Source organism: Equus asinus, chromosome 5, assembly GCF_041296235.1.
Source record: "Equus asinus isolate D_3611 breed Donkey chromosome 5, EquAss-T2T_v2, whole genome shotgun sequence".
NCBI classification, from domain to species: Eukaryota; Metazoa; Chordata; class Mammalia; order Perissodactyla; family Equidae; genus Equus; species Equus asinus.
This window is the reverse complement of record NC_091794.1, coordinates 106,836,747-106,857,127: the sequence shown is the minus strand read 5'-3', so window position 1 is coordinate 106,857,127 and position 20,381 is coordinate 106,836,747. Positions and strand designations below refer to the sequence as shown.

Sequence of the window (20,381 nt, the reverse complement as noted above, 5' to 3'; positions counted from 1 at the left end):
TTTGGTCATGATGTAGTATCCTTCTGATACATCAGGGGATTTGGTTGCGACTGTTTCACTAAAAGTTTTTTTTATCCATTTGAATCTCTGGTGTACCCGCAGAGCCTAGAACACTGCCCTCAACAGAGTAAATGCTCAATAAATATGTTGAATGAACGAAGGAATCAGATCACTTCCTTGATGTCGGGGTCAAAGGATGTGAGCATCATGACATTTTGACAGAAATGTACTGAATTCCCTCTGAAAATGTTGTCCCAGAACTCACTCCCACCAACACGTATGCCAGGCAATGAATGCTGGTGCAGCTCATTGCAATATGGCGCAGCAACACGGCCTAGTAGCCACAGCCACAGTCCCTCTGCTAAGTGGTAGAGAACGGAGAGGGAAGCACAGAGGGCAGCTTTACAGAGAAGCTGATTTCCGAGCTGGTCTCAGAGGAGGACCAGAAGGCGTCTGGCTGGCAGAGGAAGGGCGCATCCTAGGCAACAGCGTGTTTCAAGGCACGGAGGTATGAAAGATCATTGCATCAGCCACTAACCAGCTATGTGACCTTGCGTAAATCTATCCTGCTTATCCACAAAAAGGGAATGAAAACAACAGGGCTGCCAAACTTTGTGAGTATCCAACAAGATAATATACATGAAAGACCTTGGAAAAACTCTTATACAAAGGCAGCATTACCATTAACAAGGAGGTGGGGACGCCTGTTTATGTGTCCAGCACAGCCTATGCTGACTGTCCTGGGGGAAAGAAGGCAGGAGACTGGGTGCTGCCGTGGCGTTAGAAGCCTGGGTCCCAGGCTCCAAACCCCCCTGTGAGAGAGGAGTCAAGATGCAGGGCTGTGCTCCAAGGGCGGCATCTCCTCAGGTTTAGAATCCTGTCTGGATGGGAGCAGCTCCCTCCTGGTTAACAGAGTCACGTTACTTTCTCCTCCCTTCCTGCTCATGCCTCACAAATCATCTTCAGCTAAGACCAACGCTGACTTCCTAAGCAACGAAAGCAAGGGGTCTGGGAGATCCGGGAAGCATGAAGAAATTCACTTTTTTTCTTCCTGCTTGCCTTTCCTTCCTCCCTCTTTTTCCCATATATGGAGCACTAGTCTGGTTTTTCCGCCTTTCTAGGCCTAGGAGTAATGGTTTTAATACAGAATGCTCACTGTATTTGTATTTTTGGATGACTGCTCCTAAGAGTTGTTTTTAAACAGTGCCAGCAATCAAATACCTAGCTCCTGTGTGTGCGCACAATTTCCTTTCTACTTAAGCTCTCTTTGTGTTTACACACAGGACATCTACCAGCTCAGTCTGGTCAAGGTACTGCTTTCTACAGCTCCGGGAGATTGAAAACAAAGGGTTGATATATTAAGTACCTGGTGCTTCTAGAAGGAGGTGAGAGTGGGGAGTAACAGACTAAGGGGTGGAGGGATGGCCTGTCCGAGCAGGTAGAAGATTTTTTTGCCAGAAAGTAGGTGAGAGACATCAAGTGTTGAAATCAGCAGCAGCAATGGAAGGAACACAGAGAAGGATATGGCTTTGGGAGAATAGCAGGAGATAGAAGTGCAGGTGGCTGATGGGCTGCTGAGAGAAAGAGAGAGGGAGAGAGAAGAAGAGAAGTCTAAGGTAACAGGAAAGTTTCTTGGGTTGGTGACTGTGCCGATGGTGGTGTCACCACCAGGACAGGAAATACAAGAGGCAGGGCAGGTTTGGGGGGAGGGGAAGAATGCAAGGATGAGTTTAGTTCAGGACATTTATCCACTAGTTTCTTGGGCATTACTAGCAGCAGGTACCTTGTCAGGAACAACCCTGAACAAAAGAAACAACGTGCCTGCTCTCCTGAAGCTTATACTCCAGGGGCAGAAGGACAGCTTAAACAAGTCAGTCAACAAAGTACTGCGGGAGCCTACGGGAGGAAATTAAATGGAGTCATGTGATAGAATACGCTACAAGGGTGACCAGGGAAGGCCTGCCTATAGAAACCTGGAGATAAGAAGAGGCCAGGATGAGTCTGACAGTGACCCAAGGACATACAAATTGGGAAGCGTCTTGGATATAGAAGCTTGGAGCTCAGAAGTCTGGGCTGGAGATGATCAGAAAGGATACACCAAAAAGCGTTTTACAGCATATAATGCTATTTATAGAAAAATTAAAAATACACAAAATGATACTAAGGGTACACTGGCAGTTTAAGCTGTTTTCATCATGTTTTTTCGCCTAAGCTGGGTAGTGAGTACAGAGCTGTGAGGTGTAATATGTCATGTATAGGCCTTTTTGCACATCCTAAGTATCACAAAGTAAACTAAACATAGATTTTTTTAAAAAAAGAAAAAGGCTGGACCCGGGGTCTCGCTAGGTTTGCCAAGCCCAGTTTCTCTGCGTCTGAGCAGAGACCAGGCAGCCTCAGCCGGTTCTCACTCCACGCACATTGGCCCAGGCCGGTCCCGCCCAGCCGTGCGATCCGCTCGGGCCCTCGCCCGGGGTAGCGCAGTCGCCCCGCCCACGTTCGCTCGCCGGCCAATAGGCGCGCAGGGTCCGGGCCCACACCCCCGCCGCGCGCCGCCCCAGGCCCGCGCCGCCGCGCGACGTCAGGGCTCGGCCCCCGCCACGTGACGGCCGCGCGCCGGGCTGCCGCTGGCCTCCGGGCTCGCGCCGCAGAGGCCGCTGAGGCGCCGGCGGCCACGCCGCGGAGGGCGCGGAGCGAGGGCGCCGGGCGAGGGGGCGCGCGCGTGGAGGCGGCTCCGGCGGCCGCCTGCGGGCAGCGGGGCGAGCGCAGCAGACCGCCTAGCGCATCCCTCGAGCCTCCGCGCGCCCGCGGCAGCCGGCGGCGGCGGGCCTGGGAGCTGGCGCGGCCATGGCGACCGGCACTCAGCAGAAGGAGAACACGCTGCTTCACCTCTTCGCCGGCGGGTGAGCGTCCCGGCGCGCCCCCGCGCCCCCATCCCCGTCCGCGGCGCCGCCCCGCGCCCTCGGGCCGCCCCGGCCGGTTACCGGCCCTCCTCGGGCCGAAGCGCGGGCTCCCGGAGGAGGGAGTCCCGGCGGTGGGGAGGCCCGGGGGGCGCGGCCTCTCGCCCCCTCCCGACCGCATCCTCCGAGCGTGGTTTCACCCCGCCTTGCCGCGCTCCCACGCCCCTCCGCCTCCCGCGGCGTCTCTAGCTTTTTTCCTTTTAAACAATTAGTGGTTGATGTGACGAGTGTCACTTAGGGGCGGTCCTGCCTGGCCACTGTGGCTCGGCTGCCCAGGCCACACTGCACTTGCTCTGTCTCTGCCTGGGTCCTCCAGGGCCTTTTCCCGAAAGCTCGGCCCTTCAGAGCCCCGGGCGGGCTTGCTGATGTTGGGGTCGGCCTGGGACTTCTCGGAGGCAGTGCAGGGACAAGTTCAGACGGTCCAGAGGGCTGCAGGTGTTGGACATCAGCAGGGGCCTGGAAAGTGCTGGCGAGCCGTAATGCTGGCCAGCAACCTGTGGGAGGGCTCACGAGGGACCTCGGGAGAAAGTGAGGTCGGGAAGATGTGTTGAAATGCTTCTCATCTGCTGGTGGACGCGTCCAACGTCGGAGACAACGTAATTTTAAGGGGTGCCCTGTTTTGAGAGCTGCGTTAGTTTGGATATCATGCACCTGATTCTTTCAGAGGCGGCAACGCGTTTTTAGAGAGCTTGGGCGGTAGGGGTGTTCGGAAGGGAGCTGATTTGTTGTTGTTGTTCAGAAAACAGACGTTAAAATGGTTTAGAGTATTAGTAATTTTTTTTTAATACAGCCGGTGGCTTTGGGTCCTTTTGGAGTCTTCCAGATGTTTGGAGTCTTGTTAGAGGACCTCACAGGCCTGGCACAGCAATTTTTAGGTGTAGGACATTCTGCGTAAAATAGAATTTATTATGCATTATCTTCTTGACTTGAGTATTTTAGTTGCAGCTTGGACTGCTACCTAGATACATTCCTTATGACAAACGAGTAGTGGTTGAGAACTTTGAGGAAATAACTATGATGAAGTGTTTCTGAGCTCTTTGTACTTATCACTGTAGGTGATCAGCGAGTTACTCTGTTCTCACAACCAAGAGTTTTTGGTGGTTCTTCACCGACAGGGAGGATTTCTCATTCATCTCTTCCCTTCATCTCCCCATGGCCTTTCCTGAGAAGAAGACAAGGGGGGAGCATTCCTGAATTAAGATACTCTATTAATTCATCTTTCTTGGGAATTTTAAACAAGTTGGCCGTATTATTAAAGTCATTTCTCAAGCCAAGAAGAATAATTTTTTAAAATCATTTTGGGGCCAGCCAGGTGGCGCAGCAGTTAAGTGCGCACATTCTGCTTCTGCGGCCCGGGGTTCACCGGTTCGGATCCCGGGTGCGGACATGGCACCGCTTGGCATGCCAATGCTGTGGCAGGCGTCCCACATGTAAAGTAGAGGAAGATAGGCATGGATGTTAGCTCAGGGCCAGTCTTAGCAAAAAGAAGAGGATTGGCACCAGATGTTAGCTCAGGGTTGATCTTCCTCAAAAATAAATAAAATGATGTTGTACTCAGTGATTTTGCTTTATTGTTTTTAGTGAGATGGTCTTTTAAAAAATTCTTTGTATCCCAAACTGGGAGAGTTACACGGCCTGGAGAGCCTTTGTGAGGCTTACTACTAATGCATTGCCCTGTCTTGGTGAATCTCCCTAGCGCCCTTCACAGTGCCCTCTGGCTGCCGATTCTCCTAGAGCACCAGCGTCTTGCCTTGTGATGGAGGAAACTGCAGTAGCCAGCACCGCTTGCCTGGGCTGATTAAAAAGTAGGGAGTTTATTAGGGTAGTGCCTGAGGCCATTGCACTTAACAGCTTTCCATTCCTTCATTAGCAGCAATTAAGGATTACTTGCAGATATTCAAGCAAGAAAATAAATCTTTGAAAAGGATGCTTTCAGAGTAACTAATTGGATTTGGATTTGGATTCATTCCCACTAGCCTACAATATGTTACTTCCATTTCTTTTTAAGGAAGAACGTTAAAGGAGCTAAGTATTGAAAGGGTCTATCATGCAGTTAATGTTAGTCAACCTAGTGGTCCCACCTGGTCAGGTTGTTGCTGCTTTGCTCTAAGTGAAGAGTTTCCACAGTTGTCAAGCTGGCATCTTTCCAAAGAACTAAATTCACTTCTTTTGAAAAGAAGTCAGAGGGGCCAGCCCGCTGGCCGAGTGGTTAGGTTAATTTTAAAATATGCTCATAGTCTTTAAGTTGCTTTCTTCCTAGTAATAAGCTGAGTTTTAATGGCAGCATAGTCGTGAGTTCTCCGAGTGTCCCCTTAGGCGGTCCTTACCGTTGAGCGGTTACAACAAAGAGGCAAAGGCAGTTTGCAAGCCCAGTGGTTGAGTTCAGTGAGGATGTTAGAGTAATTTCCGACAGGGCTGCCTAACTTATTCTGCTGACAGAATTTCTTTCTGATCTCTCACTGCTGACTTTTTGCCATTATAAATAACTGGACGTCCTTAAGTGTCCATGTGTGGTGGTCTGATTATTTCCTTTGTATAAACTATCAGAACTACAATTGCTGAGTCAAAATACACTTTTAAGGCTTTTGACACCTGCGCAGCACATTCACAGGCCGCCTCAGGGCAGCTTACTTCTGCCTGAGCGAACCTCATTCCTTTGTCGATTTTTAGTGTCTTTAGGGATCCTCCTGTTTGCTGCTTTCTTTCCTCCTATCCCAAAATCTGGGTGGTGCTGTCAAAACAAAAAATGTACTCAAGCAAATTTTATTGTTACTACATAATAAAACCTATCTTTCCTTTTCTACCGTTTAAACTGTCCCATCGAGAGAAAAGCTGAAATCCTCTGAGGTGGCCCTTCTGTGTCTAGGCTTTATGTCTGTTGAGAAAAATCCCTTAACTTCTCAAATGACTTGGGGGTTCTGGTTGTCCGTGTAGTGTTCGTGGTGTCCATCAACTGCTGAACAAGCGGTAATGTAGCAGGTGGCGATTTAGGAGATGGACTCAGCACCTGAAATAGCTGGGCTAAGCTGTCATCCTCTTTAGAGGTGAGTGGCCTGGATTATATGCTTTAGGTCCTATTTTTATGGCATGATTTTTTCTTTTGTCATCAAATATATAGCCTTTAAAATGTGTTTTTGATGAGAATATGGTATATCTTTAAGGTTTTAAAGTATGTGAGCCAAGATATTTTCAAAATTCAGTATTTCCTTTCTGTTATGGACAGTGTCACCAGGTGTACGCCTGTACAGACCTTGTCCTTGCAGGTTCAGTCTGCATCTGCTAATGGTTCTTTTGAAGCGTTAGGCACATGTTAATGATTTTGCCAGGGGAACAGTGCAGAAGAAGATGCAAGCATATTTGAAATGCTTAAATTTTGATAAGAGAAATACAGTGTGCACATAGTATCTTATACAAGGCTTATATAAATATACTGCTAAGAATATGAATTGACTTTGGTTTCATCCAGTGTATTTCATATATGTGACATGTGGTGTTTGGATGAAAGGTTCTCACTAGAATTTAAGCTTAATGAGGGTAGCAGCCGTGTCTGCTTTCTTCACTGGTACATCTCCAGTACCGTACCAGGCACGTTACAGATGCCTAGTCAATACTTGCTTAACGATTGACTCAGTGCATGAAAGGTATTTTGGAGATGTAGATTGATGTGGCCTGTTAAATTTTCCAAATAAAGAGAAGCAGTACTTTGATTATTTCTGAATTATGAATGTAGTTCTGTATTAAGATTTGGTGAAACTGTATTGGTATAAGGTAATATTATTTTGGATTTGTGTGTTTGTGAAAGATACTGGTTCTCTTCAGGTTCAGAAAGTACTATAGAGTTTTTTATTCATTCAGGGTGCTGTTTTAAATTTTCTTTCCAACTGAGAGAGACTACAGGAAATAGCATCTAAAGGATAATCAGCTGGATCAAAAACTATGCATTTTGCCTCCACTGAGTGAATACAGAATTTGCATAATCAAAATCTTTCAAACCTTATGCCAGGAATTCAGATAAAACATTCCAGAAAAGTATAGCACTTAAAAAGAGGCAGTAGTGTTTTTCAAATAGTGACTATAGGGGTAGCAGATGAAAAGGAGAAATTACCAAAAGCCCCAAAGATTAGGATTCCGGCCTGTCTGGCAGTGTCATTTGTTGGTGGGGTCCATATTGTAGGTAATATTATAAGCTATGCGTCCAAGAACCAGTTTACTATCAACTGGGTAGCAATTATAGTAAAGAGCACATCAGTCTTGGCTTTAGTGCCTAAAATGAGTGAGTGTATGTATAGAAAACAGAGATTCATGTTGAAAACATCTAGTTTTAAAAGTGATGCTTGTTCCTTGAAACTCAGAGTTAAAAGGTGAAAATTTGTGTGCATAATTTAAAATTTTTATGTCTCTGATCGCATAAAGATAGTAGAAAAAAACCTGGTGTATGTATTGTGGTAGTAATAGTCCAGCTTTTCTGTGCTGTAAACTGGAGGACGGGAGCCTAATCCATAGGGGAAAATCAAGCAAGGCCTCTGTGGGTAAGGAGATAAACGGTAAATGTGTCTTCATGCCGAAGCAGCAGACTGCAGTTCTGGGCAGGAGGGATGAGAGAAGGTAGAGGATGAGGGAGGGGACTGTGTATAGAAAAAGAAACAAGTAGTAAAAGAGGGAAAAGGCACAGAAAAATCCAAGTAATAGATTTGTTAGAAAATTGGGCAAATAGCTTTCAGAGAATAAGTCTCTCGTGACTGCTCTTAGACACGTAGTTTAACCCTGCTCGTAGCCGTTCTACTCTGTTCAGACCCTTCGGATGGTTTCGCTGAATGGAATATCCCACAGAGAGTTATCTCTGGACTTTGGCATCAGTGGCTAGTACTACCTTGGCAACAAAATTAAATTAATATCCAGCGAGTTTCCTCATCGCTGTTAGAAACCTAGCCTACCAGAAATACCAGTCCTAACTGCTTTTTGGAAGGTTATTGACAATGGTAAAACCCTTTAAGTGCTTTCTTGAAAAGCTTGAGTGTAAATTTCTTTTTATTGACTAGGCTCAAGTTCACTTCCAGTTGGCTTGATTATTGGCACATACACCTGAATTCTAGAGCAAGCCTAGGCTTAGGTGAGGGTTTATCTAAATAGCTTAACAGTGTCATTGTGACACACCCCGCCCACCCCCTCCCCATGACTGTTCTGCCTTCCAGAAATATCTGCTCGATTCCAAGGTTGGTTCCTGCATGGACACAGAATGGCTTCCAGCAGCTCCCAGTGTTTTCTCCACGTTGAACAAGTCTTGAGCTTAACTCTGACTGGACCAACTTGGACATTCACCCACCTCTAAACCAGTCATTGCCCCCAGGGGAATTATGTTGCTCATCTTGGGCTGAATCCTGTGCCCATCTCTGAACAGGTGGTCTGGCAATGTGGATGGTATTACGTTGATTGAGTCAGGGCTGAAACTAAAAATGGGTTCGATCCTATCCAAACTGTATGGCTTAAGAAACTGGAGATTTTGTCAGAGCAGAGGAAGAGGGGAAGGGATGCTGGGGAGGCAACCACCAATGCCCTCCACATTTGTTGTGCTGCTTTCAAATATATTGTCCATTTTATTGGTCTAGAGCAGAGTTTCTCAACCTTGGCCAGATAATTGTTTATTTACGGGGCAGGGCTGTCCTGTGCATTGTAGGATCTTTAGCAGCATCTCTGGGCTGTCCCCACTAGATGCTAGTACCCCCTCCCCCAGTTTCAACAACCAAAAATGTCTCCAGACATTGCCAAATGTCATGGGGTGGGGGGTGGGGGGGAGGACATTGCCCTGGTTGAGAACCATTGTGGTAGAATAGTGGCCTTCAAACTTTGATCACACAGCCCTATGATTAAAATGTTTGTGCTTGGGGCTAGCCTGGTGGTGCAGCGGTTAAGTTCACGTGTTCCGCTTTGGCGGCCCCAGGTTCACCGGTTCGAATCCCTGGTGCAGACATGGCACTGCTTGTCATACCATGCTGTGGCAGGCGTCCCACATATGAAGTAGAGAAAGATGGGCATGGATGTTAGCTCAGGGCCAGTATTCCTCAGCAAAAAGTGGAGGATTGGTGGCAGATGTTAGCTCAGGGCTAATCTTCCTCAAAAAAATAAATAAATAAATAAAATTAATTAAATTAAATAAAATATTTGTGCATATCTACATGTCTGTTTATTACCCTATTAATTTTATACATGTTATAAAGCATGTACACAAAATAGAAATTAAATGGTGAAGATTATAAATATAAAATGAAATTTTATTTCCTTCTGTAATATCCAGTATAGGTAATGATTTAAAATGTCCTTTGGCCATTTTTCATCTAAGATTTTTTTTCCTAGTAGGTAAGGAGGGGCTTACCTACTGAGCAGTAACTTCCTACCATTGTTTGCAGTGTTGTCCTATTTTTCAGTTGTTTCCTGTGACACCGTGAGACAGCATCATCCCAGTCTTGTAGGAGGGGCACCTGAGCCTTAGAGGGCCTTGGTTGGTGCCCTGTAAGTGGTCCCAAAGGTCAGGGCCTTTTCACCACCACCGCCCACTCCTGCCATGGGCACAGTGTACAACATATAGAAAAGTGCCTGTGGTAGTGGGTGTGGCTTGCCACCCTCAAAGAGGTCACCGCCTTGCTGTCAGTAGGACACGTGCTTTGTTAGGCTGGCACACCACCTTTCGGATCATTGGATCAGTGGCATAGATTTGGAGGACAGTTGGCCAAAGTAGGAGTGCATCTGACTTGGGGTCAAAGCAAAAGTGGTTGACCTGTGTCGTATCTGAACATGTTGACTTTCTGATGAAAGAATTTACCCAGAAGCTCTGTTTTTTCAGTGACGTAGTCGTGTTATTGAACATAAATAGATTTCAGATACTTCTTCATCTTACTCTGTAGCGTGTAAGTTTTCCAATGTTTTTAAGTGTTAGACACTTTTTAAGTGCATGGTTATGTAGTAGATAAGAGGAATTGATGTGACTAGACACGGGTTGGAAGTTACTTTTCCTGTCTTTCTAGAAACACTCCCCATCATATCCCATTTTCCTTAGATATATTCTAGTGCTGAGAGCAAATTATACAAACAAGCGTTCATTTAGGCTCACAATTTTTTCTTGATACAAAAGGACACATTGGAGTTTTATTGTATTTATTTAAAGATTGGCACCTGAGCTAACAACTGTTGCCAATCTTTTTTTTTTTCCCCTGCTTTTTTCTCCCCAAAGCCCCCCAGTACATAGTTGTAGATTTTAGTTGTGGGTCCTTCTAGTTGTGGCACATGGGACGCCACCTCAGCATGACCTGATGAGCAGTGCCATGTCCGCGTCCAGGATCCAAACCAGCAAAACCCTGGGCCGCCAAAGCAGAGCGTGCAAACTTAACCACTTGGCCACGGGGCCGATCCCCTGGAGTTTTAAAGTCCTGGTTGTCTAATCAACAATTTTCTATTTTGAGTGAGAATGTAAATAGTCTAAAGGAGCTAACAGGACTATACATGATACCTGTCTTTCCATAATACTCCCGAAGGGGACACCTGAGTATAGTGGGGAGAACGGGCTTTAGAGATGCAGGGTCTGGCTTTGGGTTTCCATTTAGACACGTAACTGCTTTGTGACTTTGAGAAAGTGTATCGCCTCACTGAGACCTAGGTTCCCCGTCTGTGAAGTGAGGGTAATACCACTCAGCAAAATCCTTGAGGGTTAAGTGACAGCTGGTTCATACGGCGAGTCCTTCCTGCCGTCCTCCTTCCATTCTGATTGTGACGCCCTGCATTGCTTTAGTGGTTGGTGGGCTTTGGCCCACCGTTCAGAAAATACTGTGTAGATAAATAGCTCAACTCAGGGGATATTATCATCATGATTTTAAAGCAGATTTACCTAAATAGTCATAAATGTCTCTTTTCCTCTCCTCCCTTCTCTTCTCCATCCGCCCCCCCATCTGTAGATGTTATTTTCTGACATTCAGATTCCTCGTGGTAAATTGAGGCTAAATCGTTCCTACCTCATAGGCTTCTTAGAGGATTGCATGCTTGATCAAAAAATGATCAGTCAGTGGCAGTGGAGCTATTATTTAAATCAGCAGCTTCTAGCTCTTAGTTGTCAGAATGTTACCTGCTCTGTGGAACTGCGGGCTCCTGATTTTAAAATACTGCCTGGAGGTTCTACTTCATTCCTTACCTCCGGGTCGGGTTAGGTGCTGGGTTCGTTTGCTTCCAGATTTCCAGCACCTGCACCTTATGGAGCAGGGAAGCTAGCTTAAATATTCTGTTTGCCAGGGCCTCTCCTTCCTTCCCTTTGTTACTGTTCAAACAGAGATGCTGGTGCTGCATCATTTTTGTTGAACCACCTGTTGTGTGCCAGGTATCATACTCTAAGTGCAAGAATATATGGGTATGGATTGTAATTAGTCTTTGGGTGCTGAACATGGTGTAATCTACACAGAATTTGAAATATATTGCAGTGTACACCTAAAAGTTATGTAATGTTATAATCCAATATTACTGCAATTAAAAAAAAACACTATATGACTACACAGCCCCTCCCTGCAGGGAGCTCCTGGTCTCATGGGAGAGTCAGCCTGTGATAGAAGGTAGACAGTAAGTGCTATTTTCAAACATTTAGATCCCTTAAAAGACATTCCCCCTGAAATTTCAGTTCAGTAGTTCCTTTGCTTAGCAAATATTGTTTGTGACCTTGTGAGTCCCAACGCCAGGGATACAAAGATGAATAAGACTCAGGTCCTGATCTTGAATGTTTTCCAAAGAGTGGAACCTCTCACTGGTGGTGTGGAGGTGGCTTTAGATGGTACATAACGTTGTTAATTATAACTAGCCCATCAAATACACAATTTCATGGATATTATTGTTTAAAAAAGGATAAAAGTAGGTGTTTTAAAATAAATGAATTGTCTCAAAGAAAAATACTTAAATTTTTAGTTCAGGTAATATTTTGATATAAACAAATCATAAGGGGTAGTTAGGGGAACCCTGACCCAGGGAGACAGTGTGACTAATGAAAACATGGAGGGTGAATTGATTAGTTCTGACTGAGGGAAACACAAGGACTTTGTCCTTAAAAGTAAGCTTTAGTTTAATTTTCAATGGAATCCAAATTAATAAGATTTTAATACAAGTCTGTGTTGCATTGATTTTCAAAAAACATTGTAGCGTTACCCAAATAACGATTCTGTTTGACTGTGAAAAGGTGAATTTTCTAGAATATTCTTTGCAGCATGGTAGTGAAATTAGAAATGACAAATATCTAACAGTAGGAAATGGGTTAAAATCTTATACATCGATACAGAGGAATAGTATGCAACCATTAAAAGTCATGATGTAAGTGTGTATAGTGACATGGAAAGACATTCACAATATCTAGATAAGTCCGGGGTGGGGGGTAAAGTGGGGTTAAAAAGCCAGTAATAAAAGCCCCAAAGGATGTACTAACATGTTAACAGTGGTTATCTCTATAGCTGCTGGGATTTCAACTACTTTTTTTTTTTTTTTACCTTCCAGTATGTTCTAATTATGCAATGAACATAGGTGCTTTTTTTTTTAATAGAGAAAAGTTAAGTTTCGCATTTCATTTGTATAGAGAATGTTATAGCTTTTCTAATCGTGTTGTGATTTCTTCCTCACAGGTGTGGGGGCACAGTTGGTGCTATTTTCACTTGTCCACTAGAAGTCATTAAGACGAGATTGCAGTCTTCGAGACTAGCTCTTCGGACCGTCTATTATCCTCAGGTTCATCTGGGGACCATTAGTGGAGCTGGAATGGTGAGACCAACGTCAGTGACACCTGGACTTTTACAGGTTCTGAAGTAAGTTCAGTCCTCACTCTGGGCTTGGGCCACCAGCACACCCCCGGCCCCCCGTGTCAATACAGAATGTTTATCAGGCCCATCAGATGGGTGTTCTGTTTTTACAGTCTTTGTCCAAACTTATGAATGAGGTTTCTGTACTAGTACCTTTGAACCCTGACCTTGCTCCCTTGGCAGCAGGGCTCCCAGTGCACATGTGGTCACCATCCAGGGACAAAGTAACCAAAGCAAACCAAAAGCAAACCAAAAGTCCATGTTTAGGGGACGGCCCCGTGGCCAAGTGGTTAAGTTCTCGTGCTCTGCTTCAGCGGCCCACGGTTTCACCGGTTTGAATCCTGGGTGCGGACATGGCACTGCTCATCAGGCCATGCTGAGGCAGCATCCCACATGCCACAACTAGAAGGACCACAACTAAAAATGTACAACTATGTACCAGGGGGCTTTAGGAAGAAAAAGGAAAAATAAAATCTTAAAAAAAAAAAATCCATGTTTAAATTGTTGCATCAAGGTGTTGCTTTTGCCCAAAATCTTTGAGGACTAGCAAGAAGATTTGGGGTGGTAGAATGAAATTAAAAATTGCACAAGAGAAGAGTTGTGAATATTCTAAGAGGAAGTAGTACGAAAACAAAATGTTTTAATTTTTTACTTTTTATTTGGAAATACTTTTACATTTGTAGAAAAGTTGCAATATGTATTTAGTAAAATGTTTTTTAAAATTTTTGTTTCATACCTAGGCGACCTGCCTAATTTATTGTTTTTACTGCATTAAAAATGTCTCATTGCTGGGGCTGGCCCCGTGACCAAGCGGTTAAGTTCACACGCCCTGCTTTAGCAGCCCAGGGTGTCGCCGGTTCGGATCCTGGGCACGGACATGGCACTGCTCATCAGGCCATGCTAAGGTGGTGTCCCACATGCCACAACCAGAGACACTCACAAGTAAAATATACAACTATGTACTGGGGAGCTTTGGGGAGAAGAAGAAGAAGAAAAAGAAAGTCTCATTGCTTACCAAGTAGTTAAATATTCATAAGTTAAATTTGGCTTATCAGTCTCTATGCTTAAGGCAAAATCAGGAATTCAGAAGAGTACTTGACAATGTCTGCATTTTAGCTTGGGGCCTTGTGCTTTAAAAGAGATGTTCAATAAATTATAGTTGAATTTAACTACACTTGATATTCAGATCTCTGAAACTTATCATTGGGAAAGGGTGTGTTGAAGAAAGACATTGCTATTTGTCAGCATGGATGTTTAGTTGGGAAACCTTAGAAAAAGATACAATAAAATGGAAATGCTCTATCTTAATAACCACTACTCTTGGCACAGTGAACAGAGTTCAGTCACATTTTAGATGAGGTAGAATGAATTGGAAAGCACTTAATTTATTTTTAGGTACTTTTGTTTGGAAAGCCTACTTATGAAGTCACCCAGGCATCCATACCAAACCTGTGTATGAGGTGCATCTGAGCATATTGAGCAAAACTGGACAGAAGACCAGCTGCAAGGGCAAGGTCCCAGGTGAGGGAGTCAGAAGCCCGGCTAGAGAAAGAGGAGGCTGGTACCCGGGACTCCAGGAGAATCTGCTTTGTAAACTAAACACTGAGAAAGAGAGTGAAGACAACAGAGAGTACGAGGTTAGGGATGGGCCCAGGAGAGAAAGAAACACAGAGAGGGGAGGCATACTCTGAGCTCAGTAAGGAGAGAGACGGGCCCACAACCTCAATAAGACATGGCTGTGAAAACGCCCCCAGCCTGGTTTGCCTTTTTATACGTTTAGGCAGCTGCAATATCTCAGACGACACCTTTCTTCTGAGGAGCATAAAGTACTTCGGATGTAATGAAACAGACAGGTGATTTGCTGACTTTACTAACATCCAAAATGAACTTCCTGTGACCTGCTTGCCTCATAATTCATGACTAGTGGATTTATATTTACTGTAACTGGGAAACTGTTACCCAGAAGTTGTGGGTGTCAACAGGGCCAAGCCTGTAAGGAAAATAAGGTAAATGGGAATGTTTCTGTAGTTCAAGTTGTTTAGAATGCATTTTCTACATCTCCAGTGTCTCTGTATCTCCAGTACATCTTTCTCTATATTTCCCCTCCAAATGGGACAATTGTTTATTAAAACATAAATCAAAGGGGAAAAAAGCCTCTCCGTCTTTTAAAATACAGGAACAACACCCATATCACACTACACAGAAGACAACTCATTTCCACTGTGCACCCCAGCAGTCACTGGGTAATGCAGCCACAGCTACACAATAATGAGACATCACTTATGCATGAATACTTTCTAAGACCATTTATTCTGTGTTCACATCAAAATATAATGGAATTATTAAGAAAAATTTTTTATAATGATATTTTGTTAAGAAAAGTATTTGTAAGGTGGCATTTTTCACCCAAGAGCTGTTTCATTAAGCTTTATTTCCTTGGCTTTGTATATACATGTTTTTAAGATTCTCAGATGATATCTAATAGCTTTCAAGTTAAAAAGTGACTACAGTCATGCATCGCATAACGACGGGGTACGTTCTGAGAAATGCGTCGTTAGGCAGTTTGTTGTGTGAACATCATAGAGTGTGCCTACACAAACCTAAGTGGTATAGCTCACTACAGACCTAGGCTCTATGTTACCAATCTTAAGGGACCGCCGTCATATATGTGGTCCATCATTGACCAAAACATCATCATGTAGTGCACAACTGTACTTTTATGTAGTATTATTTTATTGATTTTTCACAGCCCTATGACATTTAGCACTCAGGTGTGATAGTACCCCTCTTTTATAGATGAGGAAATGCAAGTTAGAGGTTAAATGACTTACTCGAGGTCATTTTTAGTGTATATTCACCTATTTCTAAGAAAGATTGGAAGCAGCTAGGAGTAAACAACAGCAAAGCCCAGCAGAGGCTCTGCTTCTGCTGTCTTGACGAGGAGACCTCAGCAGGTCCCAGCTCACACGCTTCTAGGACCACCTGCTCCTGCCTTGCTGGCTGCTGCTTCTGTTTCCTTTGCTGAATCTCCAACCTGGTAACTTCTTGATGGTGGAGGGCCACAGGGCTCTGGCCTTGGCCCTCTCCTCCAACTCCAGCCCCTCCTTCAGGGACCACAGTTAGTGTCATGGCTTTACATACCTTCTGTAAGCTGACAGCGTTTCTCCTTGGAGCCTTGCACTTCACGTCCAGCTGCCTGTGATATCTCATCTTGGCATTCAAAGCATAACTTGTGCAAAACTAAACCCCCCAAAACCTGCTGCTCCCGGAGTCTTCTGTGAGTTAAAAGCGGCGCCATCCTTCTTGCTATGCAGATCTAAAGCCTCAGAGTCATCTTTGGATCTTATTTCTCACAACCCCACAGCAAATTCTGTCACTCTTACCTCCAAAATACGGACAGAATCTGACCCCTTTTCACTACTTCTTCCACTGTTCTCCTGGTGGAAGCCACCATATCCCACCTGTATTATTGCATTAGCGCTGATCTGGCCTGAGACCTCACTCCCCTCTCCATCCTCAGTCTTCCCAGCGCAGCCAGAGAATCATCTGCTCAGATCCCTCCAGGGACCACCCTCTGTCCGAGTAGAAGCCAGTGCTGTCCCTGTGGTCCCTAAGAGCTGTCACTCCTCCCCTTGCTTCTCTGACTTCCTCTCCTGATGTCTCCCCTCTTACACTGCCGCAGCTGCTCTGGCCTCCTCACGGTCCCTTTAAAAGAACAGGAACACTGGAACGTTCCACTGCAGGGCCTTTTTACTGGGCATTATCTGCATGGCTGGCTCCCAATTGCCACCTTTGCGGGAAGGCCTTACAGCGACCATGCTATTTAAAACTGACTCTCCCCCCTCACCTCTTCCCTCCTTCCTGCTTTATTTTTATTCACAGCACTTATGTCCATCCAACATGCAGTGTAGTTTCCTTATTTATGTAGTTTATTTTCTCTCCCTGCCGCCACCAGAATAGAAGTTCTTCAGAGGCAGGAACTATGATTTGTTTTGATCCCTGAGGCACCCCAAGCACCTAGGATGCTGCCTGTCACATGGCAGGCGTTCGGTAAAATAGAATGAGTGGATGCATTCTATTTTAGCACGTCGGTGAGACATTACATATAAAGAGCTTAACACACACCCCTCGCCCTGCCATGTAAATAATAAATATTAGTTGCTGTCATAATATGTACTTTCTGTACTTTTTTAAACGTAAGATTTATAACTGAGTTTCTTAGCAGCCAAGGCAAAAAGAGGAATATCATGTTACATAATTCTCATCTGAAAGCACACTCACTCTTCAGGGGAAATGTGTCCTTTCCTGTTAATAAGTTCTAAAAGCGGTCTGTTGCTCAGCACGTACATAAAGACAGTGGACCAGCATAAGCAGCGCTGTCTTGTAGGATAGTTTAATAGATGACTGCTTTTTGCTTTACCACCACCCTGGCTGAAGCTCCCCTCCTCTCTCCCTTGGATTCTTGGACTGCTTTCTCATTCTTCCATTAACTATCGCTAAGCTAAGGGCGGTGATGACGGCCCACAGACAGGGCTCTTTATCGAGCAAACGAGCACAAGGCGCAGGCCTTTTCTCTGTGCCACAAAACCCATCGAAGTGTTCTGTTCACATTTTTAGAAGACATGGGATTGATCAAAAACCCCAATGAATAAAATGGTTATTCATTTAAAACTAACCTGCTTATTACTAGTCTTACTCTTTCAGGAAGTACTCCTTTAAAAGACTTAGCAGGCTACAGAACTTGTTTACAGGAAATTTATTTTCCAAAATGCAAATCAGTGTTTGCTTGTGCCTCATGTTAGGTTAACCTATTAGAGAAAAAATATTCTCTATCGAAGTACTAATAATCTTTGTATTTTGAGTATAGTTACTTAAAAAGAAGAAAAGGCAAGATGTTAACACATTTAGGCTCTCACTATTAAATTTGCCAAAGGGTATTAATATACCAATTTATTTCAGGTATCTACTTTAAAAAGTCTTATGACTTAATCTTTTTTTTTTTTTTAAATCAGAGCTCCTATTCTTTAAACTACTCAGGTACCTTACTTTTGTTTTTTCGAGTACCATTTTAATCTGAAACATAATATGTTAGGAGCTAGTCTCTATCTTTTAAAACCTGTTGGGTTCAGACGAGATCTGTGTCTTGGATTAGTCTGTGGTGCTCACTTTATGACCTCAAACTGGTGAAGAGAAGGAAATGCTCCAAGACGACCTTAATTTCCGTTTTCATTTCTTTCCTAAATGACACTTTATATGACTGTGGGAAAATTAGTCTGGATCCTAACATTCTTTATTTTGAAGCCAAAGCATACCATTTATAGTAGGAACTTGATTGTTCCAGAAAAGTTTTGTCAACATCCAAATAGGTTAGAAGTTTGAATTATGTAATCCATTTGACCGTTTGCCCACTGTTAATATGTGTAACTATGGAGACTGCCTCTGCAGTTCTTGAAAGGCCTGAGTCACTTGAGGACACGAGTTTGCTCCTGCATTATAGATGAGAGGCTTCAGGCTTTCTGGAGCCAGAGATTCCCTTAATTGTGTTTAAATGATTCCTGGGGTGGCTGCACAGTGTACATTAATGGGACCAGAGACAGAATCCAAACTTATAAAAACTACGAATATACTGAGCATTTGGAAATCTTTTACATGCTTTATCGTAAGGTGTAGGTCACTTCAAGGTGATATTTAGGAGAAGGTTTTGTTCAGAGAGCTTGGCTTTTTAAAAGCACAATCCTTTTTGAGAAAGAGTGGAAGTACTTAGAGTTGAAAACACTAAATTCTCATGCCTCTATTAAAGGCCAAATGGCTTGTTTTTGGCCAATGTGAAAATTCACTGAAACTCCATGATCTTCATTTGGAATGTTAGGTTTATGGAAACCCAAGAATGTCTGTTTTTTTTTTTAAGAAATGTTTAGGTGCCGGCCCTGTGGCTGAGTGGTTAAGTTCGTGCACTCTGCTACGGAGGCCCAGGGTTTTGCTGGTTTGGATCCTGGGCGCAGACATGGCACCGCTCATCAAGCCATGCTGAGGTGGCGTCCCACACGCCACAACTAGAAGGACCCACAACTAAAAATACACAACTATGTACCAGGGGGCTTTGGGGAGAAAAAAGAAAAATAAAATCTTTTGAAAAAAAGGAAAGAAATATTTATTTATTTTGAGGAAGATTAGCCCTGAGCTAACATCTGCCACCAACCCTCCTCTTTTTTTGCTGAGGAAGACTGGCCCTGAGCTAACGTCCATGCCCATCTTCCTCTACTTTATGTGTGGGACGCCTGCCATAGGCAGCATGGCTTGCCAAGCGGTGCCATGTCCGCACCCGGGATCCAAACTGGCGAACCCTGGGACACCAAAGCAGAACGTGCAAACTTAACCGCTGCACCACCGGGCCGGCCTCCAAGAATGTCTTCACCCAACCCTTGTTTCCATGACTTTCGGGGAGCTGTCATCATGAATTCAATATTTTTATAACCTGTGGCTTATAGCTTTTTTTTTTTTAAGAACTTTTTATTTTAAAATAATTTCAAACTTACAGAAAAGTTACAGGAGTGTACAAATAATTTGCTTATACTCTCTACTTCGTCACCAATTTTTAACATTTTGCCACATTTGCTTTTTAATTTTTGCTCTATATACATATTTTTTCTGAACCATTTGAAAATAAGTTACGGGTATTATGCCCCTTTACCCTTAATTCTTCAGCATTTATTTCCTAAGAGCAAGTGTATTCCTTTAAAACCACAGTACAGTTTTCAAGTTCAAGGAATTTAACATTGAAATACTACTTTTTACCTATCTACAGTCCATATTCTAGTTTCATCAGTTGTCTGTTGTGATTGCTGTGGCACAAGAACTAAATTTTGTCTTCAGCTCTGTTCCTGCCCGCAGCTCTTCTGCTCCTGAGAGCTTTCTCAGTGAGCGTTTTTTCCCTCCTTGCCGGGTTTTTTTGGCAGATTTATTAAGATGTAATTCGCATACTATACAGTTAACTGTTTTTAGTGTGTTCACAGAGTTTCGTACAAGCATCGCTACAGTGTGATTTTAGAACATTTTCATCCCCACCAAGGGAAACCCCTCTCCCACTCGCAGTCGTTCCCCGTCCTCCACCCTCCAGCCCTAGGCAGCCCGCCAGGAATCTGCTTTCTGTCAATACGGATTTGTCTCCTCTGGACTTTTCACATAAACGAAGTCATGCAACATATGGCCTCGTGTCTGGCTTTTTTCATTTAATCTAATGTTTCTTAAAGGTTCATCCTTGTTGTAGTGTGTACCAGTACTTCCTTCCTTTTTATTTCTGAATAATACTCCTGTATGGCTAGGTCTTATTTTAAATACATTGCTTTGACCTTCCCCAGATGCCATGAAAAGAGAAGAAAAGAAGTTACACTGTACTCGCACTGAGTGCTCCCTAGTTATCTAGTGTGGCGAACAGAGTACCTTCATGTGACACTGAGGGGTGGCCAGAGGGTTTCATGTGGGCCACACCAGCAAGAGTGTGTCTTGGAATCACCTAAAAGGGCCTGGATTTAAATCTGCCAGTAAGAAAAGATTTTATGATTAGAAAATAAGACTATTGTCTCCCTAATATCTTGAAGTAATTTAATTATAT

At 44.0% G+C, this 20,381-nt stretch overlaps 1 protein-coding gene across 1 annotated transcript in view; it reads left to right on the top strand.

Annotated features, from left to right (window-relative positions):
- The first annotated feature begins 2,604 nt into the window (after positions 1 to 2,604).
- The window catches only part of SLC25A33 (solute carrier family 25 member 33), a 31,801-nt gene continuing 14,024 nt past the window's right edge, over positions 2,605 to 20,381 (top strand). The window contains exons 1-2 of the mRNA XM_014849857.3: positions 2,605 to 2,900; positions 12,596 to 12,775. Of these exons, the coding sequence (XP_014705343.1) occupies positions 2,845 to 2,900; positions 12,596 to 12,775 (236 nt within the window). The 5' untranslated portion in view covers positions 2,605 to 2,844. The remainder of the gene's footprint in view (positions 2,901 to 12,595; positions 12,776 to 20,381) is intronic.